This window comes from Callithrix jacchus, chromosome 21 (genome assembly GCF_049354715.1).
Source record: "Callithrix jacchus isolate 240 chromosome 21, calJac240_pri, whole genome shotgun sequence".
Taxonomy (NCBI): Eukaryota; Metazoa; Chordata; class Mammalia; order Primates; family Cebidae; genus Callithrix; species Callithrix jacchus.
In genome coordinates, this window is record NC_133522.1 from 31,904,613 (window position 1) to 31,926,351 (window position 21,739).

Consider the following 21,739-nt stretch of genomic DNA (forward strand, 5'->3'; position numbering starts at 1 on the left):
ACTGAGGTCCCTGTTATGTGCTGGCTATGAGATGGGGGCCCACACTCAGCTCCTAGAGGATACCACATTCCTTGTTACCTGGTCCCTTCCATCTTCAATGAAAAGCATGTCAAATTTGTCGAATTCATCTTGTACTTGCTGTTGTTGTTTTGAGACAAGATTTTACTCTGTCTTCCAGATCACAGCTTACTACAGCCTCAACCTCCTTGGCTTAAGCAATTCTCCCATCTCAGCCTCCCAATTAGCTGAGACCTCAAGCAATCCTTCTGCCTTGGCTTCCCAAAGTGCTAGAATTACCGGCATGAGCCACCATGCCTCGCCTTCTTTTTGTGCCTTGAATCTCTGACTTTCCCTTCTGTAACCAGCCAGAGAAAACTCTGCTTTTAAAGGTTCATGTGATTAGGTCAAATCCATTCATAAAATCACCCTCTCTTAGAGACAATGGTTTTGGGACCTTAGTTACATTTCTAAAATCTTTTTTACTACAGTACCTAAATTAGTGTTTGACTGAATAACTTGAAAAAAGAAAGTGTATTTATACCAAGGACTGCAGTCTTGGGAGACCACCTTATAATTCTGCCTACCACAGCCAATTCTGGCTTTTCTCAGATAACAGGTCACCTGATGAAGTTCGGTTTACTTTCTAATACCTGAGACCAGAACAACCCTAATACCTGGAGCAGGTATCTTCTAACTTGGCCAGTTCTAGACAGAATGAGATTTATACTTGAGTACTGGGCCTGAAAAAAATACTCAGGTTTGGCCAGGCATGATGGCTCATGCCTATAATTCCCCCACTGTGGGAGGCCGAAGCAGAGGATAGCTTGAGCCCAGGACTTCAAGAGCAGCCTGGGCAACATAGTGAGACCCTGTCTATATTAAAAAAAATATTTTTAATTAGCTGGTTGTGGTGCCTCGAGCCTAGATTCCAGCTACCCGGGAGGTTGAGGTGGAAGGATCAATCACTTGAGCTCAGGGGTTGAGGCTGCACTAAACCATAATCACACACCACGGTACTCTGGCCTGCGTTATAGGGTGAGATCCTGTCTCAAAAAAAAAACAAACATCTATCTACACCCACACACATTCTCTCTGAAATTTGGCTTCTTTTAAATATAATGGGTAATAAACCAATTGAAGAAAATAAACCAAAAAGAAAAAGAGATTGTTTATAGAATAGCTGTTATATTAGCTATGGTAATGCTTACTATTATAACAGATAAGCCCTTAACTCTCAGTGAATTGCTTAACTTAGTAAGTTTCTTTCTCACTTAAGTAAAGCCTAAATAGTTGGGGCAGTGGTGGAAGAGCTATATTACTTTACTTCAAGATATCATTGGTGTAAGGTTAGCCGAGAGAAAGGAGAATAGACCCAAAGTCAGGCAATCAGGCTTTCTTAACCTGCCAGGCTGCTCCATAACGATCAGAGGAGGCAGCCCTGAGCTTACAGGTCAAGGGTTTATATGGGGTGAGAGGGGCATAAGGGAGTTTCAGGTAACAGGCACAGAGATAGTTTGTTAACTTGCTACAGACCTACAATACATTATCCTGTGACTTTTGTGGCGGCAGTCTTTAAAAGAGAAGACAGAAACCAGAATTTTTTACAGATAGGTGTCAAACAGGAATTTACAAGTATGGATGACCAACATATGTTTTCCCTGTCCTGTGAGCTGCCTGGATGGCTGCAATCAGGCTTTGCTTAATTGCCACACGTCTGGCAGCCTTGGTGTGGTGCCTAGGTAGGGGTTCGGGAATGCAGCTGCAGAGCAGTCAGAGGGGATGGGGTCAGCCTGCACAGAGGGGGTTTTCTGAGACAGCACAGCTCGTCCCTAACAATTAGAGACTCAACCTAATGTAGGTCCAACATCTTCAATACATGACTTTCCAAGGTCACTATTATTGTTGACACCTACTTGGTAGTGGGAGGGGGTAGAAGATATAAATGAATGGAGACTCGCCGGAGGTTTTTAAAAAGTCGGACTTTTTCCCACATTCCACTGGGCAGAACTCATGTATGTGACCCCATCTGGCAGCAAGAGTGCTGGGAAACATGGTCTACTCTGTGCCCATGAGAAAAGATGGGTTTGTTGGACAAGTAACCGGTTTCTATCACAGGGTCCAGTAGGCACACATCTTTACCTGCTATTAAAACCTTTGATTGTGGAGAGGAAGTCAACAGCCTTGAAAAAAACAAGCAACCTTGATTAGCTTATAAATAACCAATATCATTTGACTTCCACTGTTTAGTGGCTCCAGCAGTTCCATCGTGTGAAGTACCCTCTTCTGCTCTGACTGGAACTGTGGTAGAGCTACGATGTCAAGACAAAGAAGGGAATCCAGCTCCTGAATACACGTGGTTTAAGGATGGCATCCGTTTGCTAGAGAATCCCAGACTTGGCTCCCAAATCACCAACAGCTCATATACAATGAATACAAAAACTGGAACTCTGGTAAGGCCATTTCTAGAATTGACTTGATAACTGTCTTGCATTTGGATTAAAAAAAAAATTAGAACTTAAGATGATGTTGAAGAGAGAACTGATACCATTGCTTGCTAAGCGGAGAGGGGCAGGGGGAGCAGGAAAGATGGCAGCACTTGCACCAAGAAGCGATGGAAAGAGCTGCTACAACAGATGGGAAGAGAAAACAGAGCTGAGCGTGAAGAGTAAAGGCTCCTGAAGCAAAGGAGCAAAGGCTGCATGTTTATCTTTTCAGAATTTCAAAAGATTCTGGAATTGATTGTCCTATAAATGATACCACTTAAGGTTTTTCCTAGACCCTAAGCTACTTTCTGGTAGTAACTCTGGCTCTTTAAAGGAAATGTTTATTATTTGCTGCTTGTGACTTAGGAAAGTGCATTAACCCTTTTACCAGGGAGGCCTTCATTTATATAGGTGGTATTTCCTAAAAATTAGAAATCCCTAGACTACTGAATACTGCTATGTGCTATAAACTTTAAAAAAATGCACACTGCCTTCTTAAGTAACAGTGCCCCAAAGCCCACTAAGCCTGATTCATGATGATGAATCTATCTTCTATATCTTTATCTTCTGGGCTGGAAAATTATTAAGTGCAGCCTCAATTTACAACAGCAGGAAAATGCATGAAAACTTGCTTGGGGATACCCTGGCCAGGTGAAAATAGTAACTGTAGTCAGTGCTAGTGAATCATGGTAGGATTCCTGTGTCAGTAAATATTTCCATGACTGTAGACCACCAACAATCGACTGTGACTTGAGTAACTGTTACTTTAGATTGAGTCCAGGTAGTCTGTTTCCTCCTTTAAAATATTCTTATTGAAAGACCTTTCTAGGAATACTGATCACAATCTATGAGTAAGCTCTGTGAAGCTAATTTCATTTAAAAATAAAAAGTATTTTACTTTTTCATCTGTGATTTTTAGGAATAGAGTGGAAGTTTGCTTGAAGCTTTATAAAAAAAAATTCAGTCGATGTAATATTCCATGTCAGTTTAAAATCATCTGCCTTCTAACAACGCAGAATCACTACATCGGCCATTATTTAAAAAATCTTAAAGGTGTGGTGATAACAATAACAATGAGTTTTGTTGTTGTTGTTGAAACAGAGTCTCACTCTGTTGCCCGGGCTGGAGTGCACTGAGGTAATCTCGGCTCACTGCAACCTCCACCTCCTGGTTCAAGCAATTCTCCTGCCTCAGCCACCTGAGTAGCTAGGACTACAGGTGCCTGCCACCACGCCTGGCTAATTTTTGTATTTTTAGTAGAAATGGGATTTCTCCCTGTTGGCCAGGCTGGTCTCAAACTCCTGACCTCAAGTAATCCGCCCACCTTGGCCTCCCAAGGTGCTGGGATTACAGGCATGAGCCACCAGGCCCAGCCAATTTTAATGAATTTTGAAAGGAGGATATAATGCTTCATTCCTTTCATCTACAAGTACACAATAATATTTACAAACTAGATCTTCTGATAAACAAGAAAGCAAATTGCTAAAGTGGCTGAATAATGAAGCCAGTTGGCTGTAGCTACTCCTTTACCACCGCCAGGCTCTGGCCTCTCAGCAGTCAGCAGGCGCAGTCAGCAGGTCTGAGTGATTTTACCCTGAGCAATTGGGCAGAAAAACCTGCTGTCACACTTTGCTATATTTACTTTTCAAATTTATTTTTTTCTCAGGGCAGGTGATAAAAGCCCCAAGGCAAGTCTGAAAAGATACAGATTCACTTTCCTCAGCTAACCTCAACCTTTGAAATAGCTTGTGATGTCAAAGGAATGCACCTGGGTTGAACCAGGATGGGTTTTTATGTGAGAAATGAACCACAAAGACTCCAGTGTGTGGAAGCCAGTGACTTCCTTATAATTACCAGTTATAATGTGCTGGAAGATCATTTTGGGTTTTAGTCTAACATATTATTTATATGTAACCTTGGCCCTGAGTTCATGGTGAATATTCTAAAAGCATTCTGGCTTTGAGGAGAGTGAGAGATGATTCCATAGAGTGAAAAACAAAAAAAAAAGAAAACTTTTTCTCCCTTCATTTAGGAGGCTCTAAGACAATGACCCTTCAAGGTGACCAGGATTACACTCCCTTTCTTCCCTCCCTACCGCCCTTTCTTCTTTCCTTCCTTCCTTCCTCCCTCTCTTCCTTCCATCTTTCCTCCCTCCCTCCCTCTCTCTCTTTCCTCTTTTCTTCTCTTCTTCTTTTTTGTCTGCCTTCATTCCTTCCAAATATCCTCCGAGGGGATGAATCTACTGATAAAAATAATGAAGTCTGTTATATCAGTCTTAGCTTTCGGTTGCTTTGACATGGATGGAAGGAACAAGGGCTGGACTTTATCTTTTCAGAATTTAAAAAAATTCTAGAATTGATAGAATTGACAATCCTATAAACTGATACCAATTAAGATTTTGCTAGGCCCTAAGCTACTTCCTGGTAGCAGCTCTTCCTTGGCTTCCAAGGAAGTGTTTATCCTTGGCTGCTGCAGTGAGCTCACTTGTGACTTAGGGAAGTGAAGTAACCCTTTTACCAGGGAGGCCTGCCCTTCATTTATAAATCATGTTTCCTAGGATTTAGAAATACCTAGGTTACTTAGTGCTACCATGTGTTATGAACTTTAAAAAATGCTTGCTGCCTTCCTAACTACTGCTTTCATGGTTAAAAAAAGGAACTTCCCTGTATGTATTTTGTCTTTGTTCTTCTCTGTCAAATGAAGCAAAAGTCTAGCTTAAACTCGAGACATGGCAGATTTTTAAATTCATAGTAAAGATATAAAGTCTCACCTTTTTAAAAAGAAAAGCCAGACTTCATGCTAAAATTCAAGGGACAGGGTTATTTTAAAAGTCTACTTATAGATCTGTGGCTTGATATATATATATTTTTCCATCCATAAATAGCAATTTAATACCGTTTCTAAACTGGACAGTGGAGAATATTCCTGTGAAGCCCGCAATTCTGTTGGATATCGCAGGTGTCCTGGGAAACGAATGCAAGTAGGTAGGTATGAAATCTCGGGCCAGGTGCGGTGGCTCATGCCTGTAATCTCAGCACTTTGGGAGGCCGAGGCGGGTGGATCACGAGGTCAAGACCATCCTGGTCAACATGGTGAAACCCTGTCTCTACTAGAAATACAAAAGATTAGCTGAGCATGGTGGTGCGTGCCTGTAGTCCCAGCTGTGCGGGAGGCTGAGGCAGGAAAATTGCCTGAGCCCGGGAGGCAGAGGTTGCGGTGAGCCGAGATCGTGCCATTGCACTCCAGCCTGGGTAACAAGAGCGAAACTCCGTCTCAAAAAAAAAAAAAAATGCATCAGAACATCTTTAAAGTTTAAGACATTATTTTCTCATTTCATTCAGTTACATATGTTCTCGTGGTTTTTGGTTTTTCGGTTTTCTTTTTGTTTTTTTTGAGACAGAGTCTTGGTCTGTCGCCCAGGCTGGAGTGCAATGGCGCGATCTTGGCTCACCGAAACCTCTGCCCCCTGGGTTCAAGCAATTCTCCTGCCTCAGCTTCCCTAGTAGCTGGGATTACAGGCGCACCCACCACACCCAGCTAATTTTTGAATATTTAGTATTTGTACTTAGAAAGAGTAGATATGTAAGAATCATGTTCAAATTAAACTGATCCTAATGGAAAAACAAAGTTTTAAATTTTATTCATTTTGTACTTATTATGTGCTAAGAAAAAGTAATACATCAAAACCATGACTTCCTAGATAAAATTTCTTAAGAGAAGGTAAAGGTAGACATTTAAACTAAACAGGACCATTTAAATGAAAGGAAAAAGAAACAGAAATAGTGCTGATAGTACAAAGTAATGGTAAAAACAATGAAGACAGACCAGGTGCAGTGGCTCACGCCTGTAATCCCAGGACTTTGGGAGGCTGAGGTGGGTGGATCACCTGAAGTCGGCAGTTTGAGACCAGCCTGACCAACAGGGAGAAACCCCATCTCTACTAAAAATATAAAATTAGCCAGGCATGGTGGCACATGCCTGTCATCCCAGCCACTCAGGATACTGAGCCAGGAAATTCACTTGAACCGGGAGGCAGAAGTTGCAGTGAGCCAAGATCACACCACTGCTTGAGCAAAAAGAGCAAAACTCCATCTCGAAAAAAAAGAAAAGAAAATTTTTTCGAAGTGCAGAAAGTAAAGCACAGATTTGTTGCTTTTTGGCTGCCTCACTGTCAAACTCCAACAGACTCCATTTACTCTGAGCTTTTCAGCAGTTTAGTTCCTTTTCTTTCAGTCAGAAAAATTGTGCCTTCCTTTTATAGAGGCTTTTTAAAAAAAAAAAAAAAAACCTCATGAATTATTTTCAGACTTTATGTTACATTTTCTTTTCGCCAAGGCATAATATGGCTGTATGACTTACTCAACAATCATAGGAAACAGCGAACAGGATGTAAGAGGCTAACTTACTTCTAATCTATTATCTTCTGTCTCCCATTGCATTGAAGAAAAATAACAAAATTCATACCACGACTTAGCACTTACAGGACAAGACAGTTTTTGGTCAGGATTTGCCTTTAGGGTGAATCCTTCATAAATGTCAAATTCATTGACAAACTACAAGAAACGTTTTTGGTCAGGTAATAGCCCTTACTTTGACTGTTTCATAAATGTCAAATTTATTGACTACAGCTACAAAGTAAATAGAAGGAACACGTTGGTTCTCAGGAATTTTACTTATTGGTTTGACTGATTTGATTATGATTACTGTAAAATTTTTTCACTCTCTGCTTTTTTTTTATCCAAGTAAATAAAAAGCTCAATACCCAAGCTTGAGTTTATACCAAGGAATAATTAATGTTTTCTACTGTGGTCTAATTACTTAACCTTTCAAAAGATGTATCATGTTTCCTTTTTAAAAAATAATCAATTAATGTTTTGGAGGTATTTAAGAAAATTAATAACACACTTGGCATTAGGAAAGAATTTTGAGACTAGAAGTTTTTTATGATAAGAAGATTCACTTAAACTATATCTCTTTTTTTTTTTTGAGACGGAGTTTCGCTCTTGCTACCCAGGCTGGAGTGCAATGGCGCGATCTCGGCTCACCGCAACCTCCACCTCCTGGGATCAGGCAATTCTCCTGCCTCAGCCTCCCGAGCAGCTGGGATCACAGGCAGGCACCACCATGCCCAGCTAACCTTTTGTATTTTTAGCAGAGACGGGGTTTCACCATGTTGCCCAGGATGGTCTCGATCTCTTGACCTCGTGATCCACCCGCCTCGGCCTCCCAACCATATCTCTAAAAAATATCTTCTCCAAAATGTACATTGTCTTAAAATATTTAAAATTACTGTTGAGAAAAATATCACCTAATATTTTCTCTAGGTTATTTAATCATATGCTAATTAAAACTTGCTTTTTATTTTGATTATTTTATTTTGTTTTTTGAGATGGAGTCTCGCTATGTTTCCTAGGCTGGAGTGCAGTAGCGTGATCTCAGCTCACTGCAACCTCTGCCTTCCAGGTTCAAGTGATTCTCCTCTTTCAGCCTCCTGGGTAGCCAGGATTGCAGGCGTGTGCCACCACACCCGGCTAATTTTTGTATTTTTAGTAGAGGCAGGATTTCACCTTGTTGGTCAGGCTGGTCTCAAACTCCTGACCTCATGATCCGCCTGCCTTGGCTTTAAAATGGGAATTCTTTGAAGAATTGCTCCTTTAATAAATATATGGAAAGTATCTAAATGGCAGAAGAGTGTGGCTCATGAAATCCTCATGGACAAGATGGAGAAATATGGCCCAAACAATGTTTTAGTGGATCCACACATAGTTGAATCGCATGCTCAGAGAATGTTAATAAATTGTGTTGTATGACAGGAGGTGTCTACGGGCCTGTTATATAGTTCTTTCCTAAACAAAGTCATTTTCATCATGTTATTAATGACTTGAATAAGAGTATTTTTAATAAAATTCTCAATTTGCAGAAATGTTAAGCTTGGAAGGTTAATAAGTAATTATTGAGCAACAGAAGCAATCTGGGAAGAAGAAAAAAACCTCACAAGTAGTTATTTCCAAACTTGGGTCCAAAAAAATCCAGTTGCATTACACACATTAGAAGATGGATTCCTTGATAGCCATAGGAAAAGCCTCGGGGAATTTAATTCATTTTTAATAAATGGGATGACAGTTTAGTTGCATATATAATGTGACTGTGTATACACACATACACAGACACACATAATTCAAGAAGGAAGGTATTTCTTACACTTAGTTTTACAGAATAACAATGACTTGTGCTCTTTTTAAGAGACAGTCTCACTCTGTCACCTAGACTGCAGAGAAGTAGTGCAATTATAGTTCACGATACTCTCAAACTCCTAGGCTCAAGTGATCCTCCAGTCTCAGCATCCTGAATAGCTGGGATGCCAGGAATGCCCCACCATACATTTATGGCTAATTTTTTTTATTTTTATTTTTTAGAGATGGGTTCTTGCTATGTTGCCTAGGCTGGTCTCAAATTCCTGGCCTCAAGCAGTCCTCCCACCTCAGGCTCCTGAGTAGCTGGGATTACAGGCATGAGCCAACACGCCAGGCACCACATGCTTTCTTTGATACTGAGTTTTTTGTTATTTGCGAAATTGACGCAGATGATAATGTAGGAGAATTTTAAGTAAGATATGGGGTAGGGAGTGGCAGTAGAATATTTGAACTCATTGAACTTCAAAGATTGCTTCCAGTCTGATATTTAATCCTGTGAATTATTACACATCTCCAAAGGAATGCAAAAGAATACCATACATTTTATTTTTTTAATCTGAGAAGTTTCTAAAGTTTAGTATTTTTCCAAAGCTTAAGTTCTGTTAATATTTTTAATCAATTTTGAACCATGTCTTAGAAGTGAGTTAGTTGAACAGGCTTCAAAATCGTTAAAGTATGCTCTACTATAGCTGCAAAGGGGACCTTTTTTGAACCTTTTCAATTTAATGACTGCATCTGTCTGTGTAATCCACATAAATTTATGCATGGTTTATTTTACATTTCAGATGATCTCAACATAAGTGGCATCATAGCAGCCGTAGTAGTTGTGGCCTTAGTGATTTCCGTTTGTGGCCTTGGTGTGTGCTATGCTCAGAGGAAAGGCTACTTTTCAAGTAAGTGAATTTCACCCTTCTTTGGCAGATAACTTTCTGTGGCTATGGAGTTTATTTATGAGAACTCTTTCTCCTAGAAATGTGTGTTTGTTTCTGAGACAGAGTCTCGCTCTGTCGCCCAGGCTGGAGTACAGTGGCAAAATCTCTGCTCAGTGCAACCTCCACCTCCCAGTATCAGGTGATTCTCATGTCTCAGCCTCCCAGGTAGCTGGGATTACAAGTGTTCACCAACACGCCCAGCTCATTTTTGTATTTTTGGTAGAGATGGGGGTTTTGCTATGTTGGCCAGGCTGGTCTTGAACTCCTGGCCTCAAGTGATCTGCCTGCCTTGGCCTCCCAAAGTGCTGGGATTACAGGGGTTAGCTAATGCACCCGGCCCTCTCCTAGGAAGTTCTAATAAATTCTGGAGAATATTCTTCATTTATTTTTTGCTATTGAAAATGTTCAGGATGACATGCAGGTGGCTTATGAAACACCTTGGCAAACCTAGGAAGTAAAGACAGAACTGCCTAGTTACAAATTCCAGAAAGCACCACAGAATATGCAAGAGGCATCCTCGGAGTGGTGCAGTGCAGCGAGACAGAGTATTCCATGTGAATGGATATTTATAGCATCTTTGTATGTTTTTAACATATTTTTATTTTAAGTTAGGAATTGTATATCTCAAGAGATAAGTTGATTTCTAATTTTACAATAAATTTCATTGAAATAAGTAAGTGAAATATTTTATCAGTGTAGAACAGTGAAATGCTGAATGTTAAATTTGGGACAACTGTATTTAGAAGAGACTTAATTGTTCAGCCAGGTGTGGTGGCTCATGCCTATAATCCTACCACTTTGGGAGGCCAAGGCAGTGGATCACTTGAGGTCACTAGTTCGAGACCAGCTGGGCCAACATGGTGAAACCCCATCTCTACTAAAAATGCAAAAATTAGCCACAATTGGTGGCATGTGCCTGTAGTACCAGCTACTCAGGAGGCTGAGGCAGGAGGATCACTTGAACCTGGGAGGTGGAGGTTGCAGTGAGCCGAGATCATGCCACTCCACTCCAGCCTTGGCAATGAACAAGACTCCATCTCAAAAAAAAAAAAAAGAGAATTGTTCAATGAAAACTAGAAACCTATTGTATTTATGGGAGCTACTTCTGTACACAGTATTTAGTTCTTCAAGTTTAGACCTCTTCTCACTCATGCCTCCATTTGATGATGTAATAGGTTTGACGTAAATGGGTAAGATTGAAAAATGTTTTATTCTCTTAATGCATTTCTTCACTCCCTATTTAATCTTATTTGAGAGCTCAGAAGCTACAGCAGTCCATCAGGTCCACTGGCAATAGTGTATAAAATAGAATTTTTAGGCCGGGCACGGTGGCTCACGCCTGTAATCCCAGCACTTTGGGAGGCTGTGGCGGGTGGATCACGAGGTCAAGAGATCATGACCATCCTGGTCAAAATGGTGAAACCCCGTCTCTACTAAAAATACAAAAAATTAGCTGGGCATGGTGGCACATGCCTGTAATCCCAGCTACTCAGGAGGCTGAGGCAGGAGAATTGCCTGAACCCAGGAGGAGGTGGTTGCGGTGAGCTGAGATCGCACCAATGCACTCCAGCCTGGGTAACAAGAGTGAAACTCCGTCTCAAAAAAAAAAAAAAATAGAATTTTTAATTGAATTCTAAATAAATTTATAGCATATACAAGTTCTAGACTCATTGTTTTCCAGTGGACATTAATTTTGGAATTTAGATTCTTAAATAATTTTTTTTTTTGAGACAGAGTCTCACTCTGTGACCTGTGCTGAGTGCAATGGTGTGATCACAGCTCACTACAGCCTCGACTTTACGGGTTCAAGTGATCATCCCACCTCAGCCTTCTCAAGTAGCTGGGCCTACAGGCACATACCACCACGCCTGGCTAATTTTCTTTAATTTTTTTGTAGAGACAGGTTCTTGCTCTGTTGTTCAGGCTGGTATCAAACTCTTAGCCTCAAGCAATCCTCCCACCTCAGCTTCCCAAAATGCTAGGATTACAGGTGTGAGTCACCCTCCTGGCCTTAAAAAAAGTTTTACACCAAAATAAAACTTAAATATAAAATGTTTCTGATAATACCTACAACTAGGTATTATGTCTCATAAAATGTTTCAGTGGACATGGATTCAAAGAGATGCCCTATAATTAAGAATAACTGGGCTGGGTGTAGTAGCTCACACTTGCAATCCCAATACATTGGGAGGCCGAGGCGGGAGGATCACTTGAGCCCAGGACTTCAAGACCAGCCTGGGCCACATAGGAAGACCCTGTCTTCACAAAAAAAATCAAAAATTAGCCAGGCTTAGTTACACACGCCTTTAGTCCCAGCTACTCAGGAGGCTAAGGTAGGGGGATCACTTGTGCCCACAAGGTCGAGGCTGCAGTGAGATGTAATCTCACCACTGCATTCCAAGCTGGATAACAGGGAAAGACACTGATCAAACAAACAAAAAGAACTGCTCTGTCAATTAATACTTGCTCAGTAATTCAATACAGTCCACTGTAATGTAACTTTATGAGTTGAATCCAGCTGTGTCCCCCTGCTGGTCACCAGTGAAAATACAGACAAATAAGATTACTCTTTAAAAACTCTTTTGTCAACTTTATCTGTACTTGAAAAGAATACTGGTCTGAATTTTTAAATGAGGAATTAGTGAACAAATTTTTATTAAAATACTGAATTAATTAAAAGTTGACTTGAGGCCGGGCGCGGTGGCTCACGCCTGTAATCCCAGCACTTTGGGAGGCCGAGGCGGGTGAATCATGAGGTCAAGAAATCGAGACCATCCTGGTCAACATGATGAAACCCCGTCTCTACTAAAAATACAAAAAAGTAGCTGGGCATGGTGGCGCATGCCTGTAATCCCAGCTACTCAGGAGGCCGAGGCAGGAGAATTGCCTGAACCCAAGAGGCGGAGGTTGCCGTGAGCCGAGATCGCGCCATTGCACTCCAGCCTGGGTAACAAGAGCGAAACTCCGTCTCAATTAAAAAAAAATAATAATAAATTTAAAAAATGAAATTTTAAAAAAGTTGACTTGAATATTAGGAGTTCGTTACCTAAGAATGTTACTCTTGTTTTCATCTGGCAGAAAACTCTATCCAAGAGAATCATATTCTTGAACTTATGTTTAGGACAAAGGTTGGCAAACTACTACCTGTGGACCAAATCTGCCCTCCCCGCCTATTTCTTTATGGCCTGTGAACAAAAATGGCTTTACAGATGAACATTGCAATCCATTCGATGATAGGGACTACTGAATCCCAATTAAGAGAAATGTTGTCTTCCTCCAGAAAATTCCATTTTTCTAACTAGTAGACCTGTATTTGAAGACTTTTGTTTTTATTGATGTTTTTTGTTTTGTTTTGTTTTGTTTTGTTTTTGAGACAGAGCCTTGATCTGTCACCCAGGCTGGAGTACAGTAGTAGCACAATCCCCGCTCACTGCAACCTCTGCCACCTGGGTTCAAGCAATTCTCCTGCCTCAGCTTCTTGAGTAGCTGGGATTACAGGCACCACTACACGCAGCTCATTTTTGTATTTTTAGTAGAGACAGGGTTTCAGCATCTTGGCCAGGCTGGTCTTGAACTCCTGACCTCATGATCTACCCATCTTGGCCTCCCAAAGTGCTGGGATTACGGGTGTGAGCCACTGCACTTGGCCTTATATTTTTAATTTTATCCATAAAAATGTTTGGAAATATTTTTGCTCTCTTGTTACATAAGTATCTACCTAGTATCCTCTTGGCTCCAAAGCCTAAAATGTTTGCTGTATGACTCTTTCCCAAATAAGTTTGCCAACTTTTAATTTAGAAGGTGTAAACATCAGCAAGTGAAGATTAAAATGAATAAGAATAAATTAAACCCAAACCCATTTTTATATGAATCTGTATCATACCATAATAACCTTTGCATTAATGATACATGCTTTTCTTTTGTAGAAGAAGCCTCCTTCCAGTAAGTATACTTTCTTACAATGCATGTCTTTCCCCATGTCAACTAATTTTCTATTAATCGTCTGTTTAAAATCAAAAGAGGGAAGTTGGGTTATTTGTGTAGGTTTACTCTCCCAAGAAATTACTCAAATTTATCAAGAAACACATCTGTATTTGGCTGTTCTTGCATTGCTATAAGGAAACACCCGAGACTGGGTAATTTATTTTAAAAAGAGGTTTAATTGGCCCACAGTTCTGCAAGCTGTACCAGCCTGGCACCAACACTGCTTGGCTTTTGGGGAGACCTCAGGAAGCTTTGACTTCTGGCTGAAAGTGAAGAGGTAGCAGACACAACACACGGCAAAAGCAGAAGCAAGGCTGAGGATGTGCCACATGTTTAAAGAACTATATTTCAAGAAAACTTGGTCACTATTCTGAGGACAGCATCAAGGGGGCGTTACTAAAACATTCATGAGAAATCCACCCCCATGATCTAATCACCTCCCGCCAGGCCCCACCTCCCTTCAACACTGGGGATTACAATTCAACCTAAGATTTGGGTGAGTCAAATATGCAGACTCTACCAACAACCCACTTCACACTTCATACCTACTTGTAAATGATAGTGCAGAGAGAAGGATGATTATCCACACGAGAATATGGTCACTAATTTGATTTCATAGGCATTTCTATAAGCTACTTAAAAAAAAAATATTTACTGTATATTGCCAAATTGAAAATATTCAAATAAAATTTTAGTTAACTTTTTTTTTTTTTTAAGACAGAGTGTCACTCTGTCACCCAGGCTGGAGTCCAGTGGCGTGAGCTCCACTTACTGCAACCTCCGCCTCCCGGGTTCAAGTAATTAATTGTCTGACTCAGCCTCCCGAGTATCTGGGATTACAGGTGCCTGCCACCATGCCCGGCTAATCCTTGGCATTTTTAGTAGAGACAGGGTTTCACCATCTTGGCCAGGCTGGTCTTGAACTCCTGACCTCGTGATCTACCCACCACAGCCTACCAAAATGCGGGATTACAGGCGTAAGCCACCGTGCTTGGCTAACAGTCATTTTTTAATATTAATTGAATACCAATTTCATGCCTACACTGTTGTAAGGACTGGGGATACAGTAGTGAACAAAACAGTCCAAAAACCCCAAAAAACTCTGCCTTATGGAGCTTACATTCTAGTAGAGAAAGGCAGAGAGTAAACAGATAATACTATATAGTACATTAGACAGGGATAAGTATTATGGAGAAAAATAAAACAAATAAGAGAATATAGAATACAAAGCGTAGGAGTGGAGATTGTAATTTCAAATAGGATGGTCAAGAATGATCTCACTAATAAGTGATTTTTGAGAAAGGCCTAAAGAGGGTGAGGAAGCAAATCATGCAAATAACCATGAGAAGAGTGTTCAGGCAGAGGGGAGAGGGCAAATGCAAAGATCCTGAGGCCAGGCAAGCCTAGAGTATCTGAGGGATGTCAGCGGGACCAGGGTGACTGGAACGGAGTGAGAGAAACAGTGTACAAAAGTAGTGGGGGGCAGATTGTATGGAGTCCCTTTTAGGCAGTTGTGAGGAGTCTGGCTGTGTATCTGAGTAAGATAGATAGAAAGTCACTGAAGGGCTTTAAGCAGAGGAGTGGTGTCATCTTACTCAGTTCTTCAAAACGCAAACTGGCATCTCTGTTAAGAATAAACTGTGAGATGACAAAAGGTGGAAGCAGGGAGATCAGTTAGGAAATTGTACTAAGTGAGGCAAGAGAAATGGTACCAAAGCAGTAGTGCTGGAGATGCTGAGAAGTAACAGTGTTTTGGACATAATGTTTAAATCACCTGCTGATCTGTTGGATGTGGGCTGTGAGAGAAACGAAGAAATCGAAGATGGCTTCGAGGTTATGAGAAGGATGGAGTTACCATTTACGGAAGTGTGGAAGATTTCAGGAGAGAGTTTGGGAGCAGTGGTGGGGACAAGTGGAGATGTTGAAGTGTTTGGAATTTTAATATTTGATGTGCTTATTTGATTCTAAGTAGAGGTAATCAGTAAGTAACTGAATATTCAAAATCTAGAGTTTGGGGAAATAACTGGAAATAGAATTATAGAGTCAATGGTGCATGAAATATGGATGAGCTCCCCAGAGCCCTGCAGTTTGTGTATATTTGTTTTATGACTGTCCTGCTTGTATGTATGAATATAGCAGACCCAACTTTGGCTCTATGAGATAGAGAGATGACAAACTATCTGCAGCCATGGCAGCTGGAAGTAGAGAAGATACACTGAAGCCATCGCGTCAGATAGCTTGCCATCTCCTCATTCCTTTGAAGAATCAGCTGCTATTGACTTCCTGTTCCCTGGTTTCTGGCTCAATCCTGGTCTCTCATCCTCATAAGATCCTAATACAAGTCTAGGTTGACGTTCAAATTATCAAGAACTAGTAGTTACAAAGCCAGTGTGTACAGAAGTGCAGGGTAGCCTGAAAGTGTTGCTGCTTCCCACCCCTAACCTCCAGGTGATTGTGAGGACTTCTGCTTTTATTGAGTGACATAGAATGTAATCAGAAGGTTTTGAGCAGAGGGGAGACATCATCTTACGTAAGTGGGGAGGGTCATATTGCTGCAGTGAGAGAAGTTATTCTTCCATCAATCTCTCTAAAAAATCAAGTAGTCATCTGGTGGGGAGTAACTTCATTTCTAGACGTATGCCCTCACTTTCATTAAATCTGTGGCCTTCAAAATATGTTGAATGACGAAATGGGTGACTGGAACCCTAGTCACCCTGTAAAACTTTCTTTCCATGGAAAAATAAATACATTTTGAGATTATAATAGTCAAGCTTTCAAAATGTTAAATGTGAATTAAATGTCAATATATTAAACTAAAAGTTAATTAAATCTCTGGTTTGTGTATTCCACACAAATCTTTAGTATGCTAGTCCTGGGCTACATTTATGTGCAGAAGGCTTCACAAACACGGATGTTTTATGCATGACTTTCTCTGTGAATACTGTCTGTAAATATAAGAAATTCAGTAATAATTGTTATCTTTTCTTCTACCTGGCTAAGATAAATGTTCATGTTCTGCTGGAAATGTATGGAAGTAAAATTAACCAAAAGAGCATATGTGTTCCAGATGAAAGTGATAATATAGTAAATACTGTCTTTTATATTCCACAAACAGGAAGAGTAATTCTTCATCTAAAGCCACAACAATGAGTGAAAATGTGAGTATTTTTAAAGCATATTTATAGAATGAATGCATTTAGGGAATAGGGCAGGGAAATGAAATAGTTACATGGACTTCGTGAATTTTCACTTTGGGTACACTTTGCACTAGTGTTTATCACTGGCATTTAAAAGGGGCTAAGTAAATATTAGTTTCCTTACCCTGTCTGGGATGGCACGATAAAGATACTTGGCATTTCCCACTGCAGAAGATATTTAATCATTTCATTATTTGTTTCATGGTATTTTCTCTATAGTGTTCCTTATTGGCATCACTAGTTATCAGCTCTCTTTGAAAGATGAGTAAATTGAAACACAGGTTCTTACAGGATAACCGTGTCGGAGCTGGGACCCAGGCCCTTTTCTTCCCTGTAGTTTGACCAAGCAGAGTGCTTCCAGCAGATCTGTGGTTCTAGGACTCGCCTTTGTTTCTCTGAAGCACTTGGAAAATTTTAGGGGTAGGCAATGTCTTAGTCATTTGGGCTACTGTAACAAAAATAGCACACACTGGGAAATTTACAAACAACAAATTTATTTTCAGTTTTGAGGCCGGGAAGTCCACAGTCAAGGTGCCAGTAGATTCAGTGTCTACTGAGAGCCTGTTCCTCATAGATGGAGCCTTCCTGCTGTGTCCTCACATAGTAGCAGGGGCAAAACAAGCACCCTCTTGCCTCTTTTATGAGAGAACTAGTTCCATTCTTGAAGGTTCTCCCCTCATCACCTAATCACCTCCTGAAGGCCCCACCTCTTAATATTACTGCATTAGGGATTAGATTTCAACATGCGAATTCTGAGGGACAGAAACACTCCGACCAGAGCACAGACTATCCTCTGTTAAACTGAAAGGAACATTCCAGAAGTGTTTGAAGAGACATAGTAATTAACCAACTCATAGGGTTTAAGGAACATCATTTAGACTTTTAGACCCTTTGTAAACATTTCATTGACGCAGTAAATACCATCGTTGCTCAGATTTTGTATGAGCATTGGAAGGATATTCAGCCTTCTGGATGATTTTCTCAGGAATATAGTGGGTTGGGCTGGGGGGAGTTCCTATGGTTTTAGAGGCCTAAGTCATTTCTTGAGAAACAAAGGATGGGTTCTCAGAAACGCTTTACTCATCTACGACAGGAATTCTCTCAGCTTTCCTCTCAGTAGTCTGGGGTGGTAGGGCAGGGAGCCTGAACAACAGTATTTTAAATGCTTAAGTGATTTTAATGGGTAGTAGTGTTTAACACTCACCTACTTTAAAAATTTGATTTTTAAAAGTTACCTGTTTCAGAAACTACTACAAAAGCCACCCTATTTTATGGTTTACTATACTGAAAGCATACTGACATTTAATTAGGGGACAAGAAACTTCGTTCCTACAATTTTTATTCCTACAATGTATGGAACATCTTTGTTCCTAAATTTAGGGACAGTAATCTTAGAGTGTGGAAATGAATATTCCCATCCTTCCAAACAGTATAAAGCACCTTGAGGCTAAACTGAATGAACAAAAGCCATTCATCTTTTTTCGTTGCCTTCCTCTCAGTTGCCCTTATCAGCTAAGAGCTAGAGTCCCCTTCAGTTTCCTGTGCCCTACCACAGGGTTTCTCATCCTCAGCACTACTGACACTTGGGGCCGCAACATTCTTTGGTGTAAGGTGCTGTTCTGTACATCATAGGCATCCTATGATGTCTGGCCTCCAACACTGGATTGGAGCAACAGAAGAGGCCTGGCCTCCAACACTGGATTGGAGCAACAGAACAGGCCTGGCCTCCAATACTGGATGCCAGGAGCATCCTCCTAACAGGACTTCTCTGGCTCTGCCTTCCAGTCCTACCTCTTTACTCTCTAAGCCAAGCTTCAGAGTACCTTGTCTGCTAGGAGTTAGTTCATTAGGTCCCCATAAAACAGGTTTAATTAAATATATACTGGTTTGTACCTATAAAATTTTTATAATATAGCTTGATATTCATAAGATTATGTTTCTTTAAATATGAATTAATATATTTACACTTGGTTTTTCTTTCTTTTCCTAGGATTTCAAGCACACAAAATCCTTTATAATTTAGACTCCACATTTGAGATGCACCAAAACCATGGTTGTTACACAAGTTATTAAACTATTATAAAACTCTGCTTTGTCTGACATTTGCAAAGGGGTACATGAGAACGTGAAATTGGTATTTCATTATAATTTTTATGACTACTAACTCACCTGAACTTGTTATTTTAAACAAATAGTTCTGTCCACACCTAAAATACGGTCTGGCCTCTTGTATCTGGACTAAGTTAAAAGAATCAAAATGTCACTAGACATTTTGAGAATGTCACTAAAATGTAACATACTGATGGTGAAGTTAATCCACAGATCATGAAAATATAAATCAGATTCTGCAGGAGAGTCTGATTTAGGGGGTCCAATAAATCTCTGCAGATGCAAAAAGAACCCTGGTCTCATTTCTGCCAGAATCCTCTTCTCTCCCCAATATCATTTTGATTTAGTATCATCATTATTCCGTTGCTCATTCATCACTAACACGTCCACAGAAGGGAGGAAGCGGAATGAGTCTTAGGCCAAGGATTCGCGCTTTGTGTTTACTTTCATTTCTGAGAACTAAAAGCAACCTCAAAAGAAATCTCAAATGGCTGGAGCTCACAGGTGTGCACCATAGGATTTGCCTGCTGTGTGTCACTTACTTCTTCATTAATTCTGATGGTCAAACGTAAACCCAAGTGGCTTATTTCACCCCAGTGCTGCTTGCCACTGCTTCCTAAGATTCCTTTGAAGAGGATCAGTGACATTGACATCAGAACTCTCCACCGGAGCCTACACGAGTTTGAAGATACCTTTCCCTGCCTGAGTGGTGACTTCACATCTTTCTGTCTCTAAAAATTGTGCAGTGAAATTCCGGGCCAAGTCCCTTGCTCAGGGGTTGCCAATTCTGCTTTTGGACAGGGAGGGATGTGGAGGGAAGAAAAAATTGTCTACAAGGAAAATGAGATGAAAAAGCTCAGTGACTCCCTGCATCTGGCACCCATCTTGATACATAGTAGGCACACGAGAAATGGCTCAAATGAAAAGTGAGGCTAATGTGGGTTTCTCAACTGCTGAACCACAGAAGCCTCCAGCTACTATTACAATGTAAAAACTCCAATGATCCATTTATCAGAGCAATTAGGCTATGTTAAAAATACTGAATTGATACTGAAAACAAAATATGGCCAGGGCATGTCCTGTTCTTCTGAGCAAATCTGGATAAAAACATCACTTGCTACCTTTGACAACTGGGAACATAATTAACCTTCTTTCAAAAGAGTTCACTCTTTCTATCCAATCGGCAAAGCAAATCCCCAGGATTCACCAAACAAATGGATTAGGAACTGAATGCCTAGCATGTGCCTGGACACCAGGCCACTGGGAAGATGTCTGTGACTCTGATGCCCTTTGACTTGTCTGTGACATTCTATGTCTCTCACCAGATACCTTCCTGGAGGTTGGGCTTTTGTAACGTGGTTCTGCCCCCAGAGTGGCAAACATTTTCTGTACAGAGACAGAAAGTAGATATTTTAAGTCCTAAGATCCCTGTTAACAACTGCTTGACTCTGCCATTGTAGCACAAAGGCAGCCATAGACAAAATAAGCAAATGGTCATGTCTGTGTTCCAATAAAACTTTATTTTCAAAAACAGCAGGCACAGACAAGATTTGGCCCACAGACCTAGATTCACAACTCGTCGTGATGAAGGACAGAAAAAAAACACCTGTCTACAAGCTTTTGTAAGAAATCAGGCTAAATGGTACCTACGTTTTAGTTGGAAGATTTCTTTGGTTTGAGGAATCCTTTCCTCTTTCACTGGCATGCCAAGAGGATAGACGACTCTGAAAGACATCTTTTCAGACATACGTGTCATCACACAAGATCAACTTCTTTCAGTTTAAATGACACAAATTCATATTGTGGGGGGAAATATGTAGTGCCTTAGCTTCACTAACCGCTAAAAAACTTATTTTTAAGAACTCAAAGGCTAGAGGATTCATTTTATGCAGTGTGAACATCTAACACACTCTTCGTGTCAAATATATATTGTACCTTAACTTAAACTATTGTAATAGCTAGGTAAAAAAAAATCCTTGTATAAAGAATGCTTTCTCCCACACAAAGGGCGCAGTATTGAGCACTAATTTCCTAATTATTAAAAGTATATATATCTATATCTCTCTATATATATCTGTGGGTCACTGGTGTCCAGACTTGTATTTCCATTTGCGTTTACTTGAGAAACTTGAATACTAACAATTGGTTAAATCCTATTGTAATTCTTAGAGCATTTTGACTTTTATTTTCCTGCAGTGAATTGTGTTGTATAAGGATTAGGGCTTTAGAATCTTTATTAGCAAGGTTTGTTTTGTTTACATTATATTTGTTGCTATTGTAACTAGATTTAATTTCTTTTTAGTTGGGGGTGTGACCTAAATAAATCTGGACTGATTGTTTTTCAATACAACTTTGCAAAGAGCTTCCTTCATCCACAGGTGGGTTTGTTTGATTAAAGTCTACCCTGATAAAAATAGCTGAACTTGTTAAACTTTTTAGCCCCATATAACAGTGCAGGAAAGAGTCATCCACCTATTGTTGTTCAAAAAACCCAGGAAACTACATCCTCTTCTTACCTTCTGTAGCTACAAGGCTAGCTGCTCATTAGCTGCTTAAAATTAGAATCTCATCATCTCTGTTTGGATGGCTGCCAACTTCTCAAATGCTGAGCAAAATACTCTGAAAAAGGAAAAACTATTTATTGAACACTTTATATGTGTCCGCGGTGGGGATGGATGGGGGTGAGGATGTATAAAATCTCATTCATCTCAACAATGCTATAAAGTGGGTAAGGTCATCAATTTGCAGATGAGGCAACAGACTGAGTTAATGACTTGCCAAGTTCACGGAGCTGAGGAGTGAGGAATCAGGATCTGTGGGGACCCAGATCAGTCTGATCC

The 21,739-nt window shown here is 40.3% G+C and overlaps 1 protein-coding gene across 2 annotated transcripts in view; it reads left to right on the top strand.

The window, feature by feature from the left end:
- Positions 1 to 21,246, top strand: part of JAM2 (junctional adhesion molecule 2) — a 75,962-nt gene extending 54,716 nt beyond the window's left edge. Inside the window, exons 5-10 of one of the 2 annotated variants that reach the window (XM_008986518.5) lie at positions 2,248 to 2,450; positions 5,368 to 5,467; positions 9,463 to 9,570; positions 13,536 to 13,551; positions 16,709 to 16,751; positions 18,781 to 21,246. In XM_008986518.5, coding sequence (XP_008984766.1) covers positions 2,248 to 2,450; positions 5,368 to 5,467; positions 9,463 to 9,570; positions 13,536 to 13,551; positions 16,709 to 16,751; positions 18,781 to 18,813 — 503 coding nt within the window. In that variant the 3' untranslated portion in view covers positions 18,814 to 21,246. Of the gene's footprint in view, positions 1 to 2,247; positions 2,451 to 5,367; positions 5,468 to 7,472; positions 7,811 to 9,462; positions 9,571 to 13,535; positions 13,552 to 16,708; positions 16,752 to 18,780 lie in introns of those variants that run through there. The other variant, XM_054249087.2, reaches the window with a different exon arrangement.
- Positions 21,247 to 21,739: the final 493 nt, after the last annotated feature.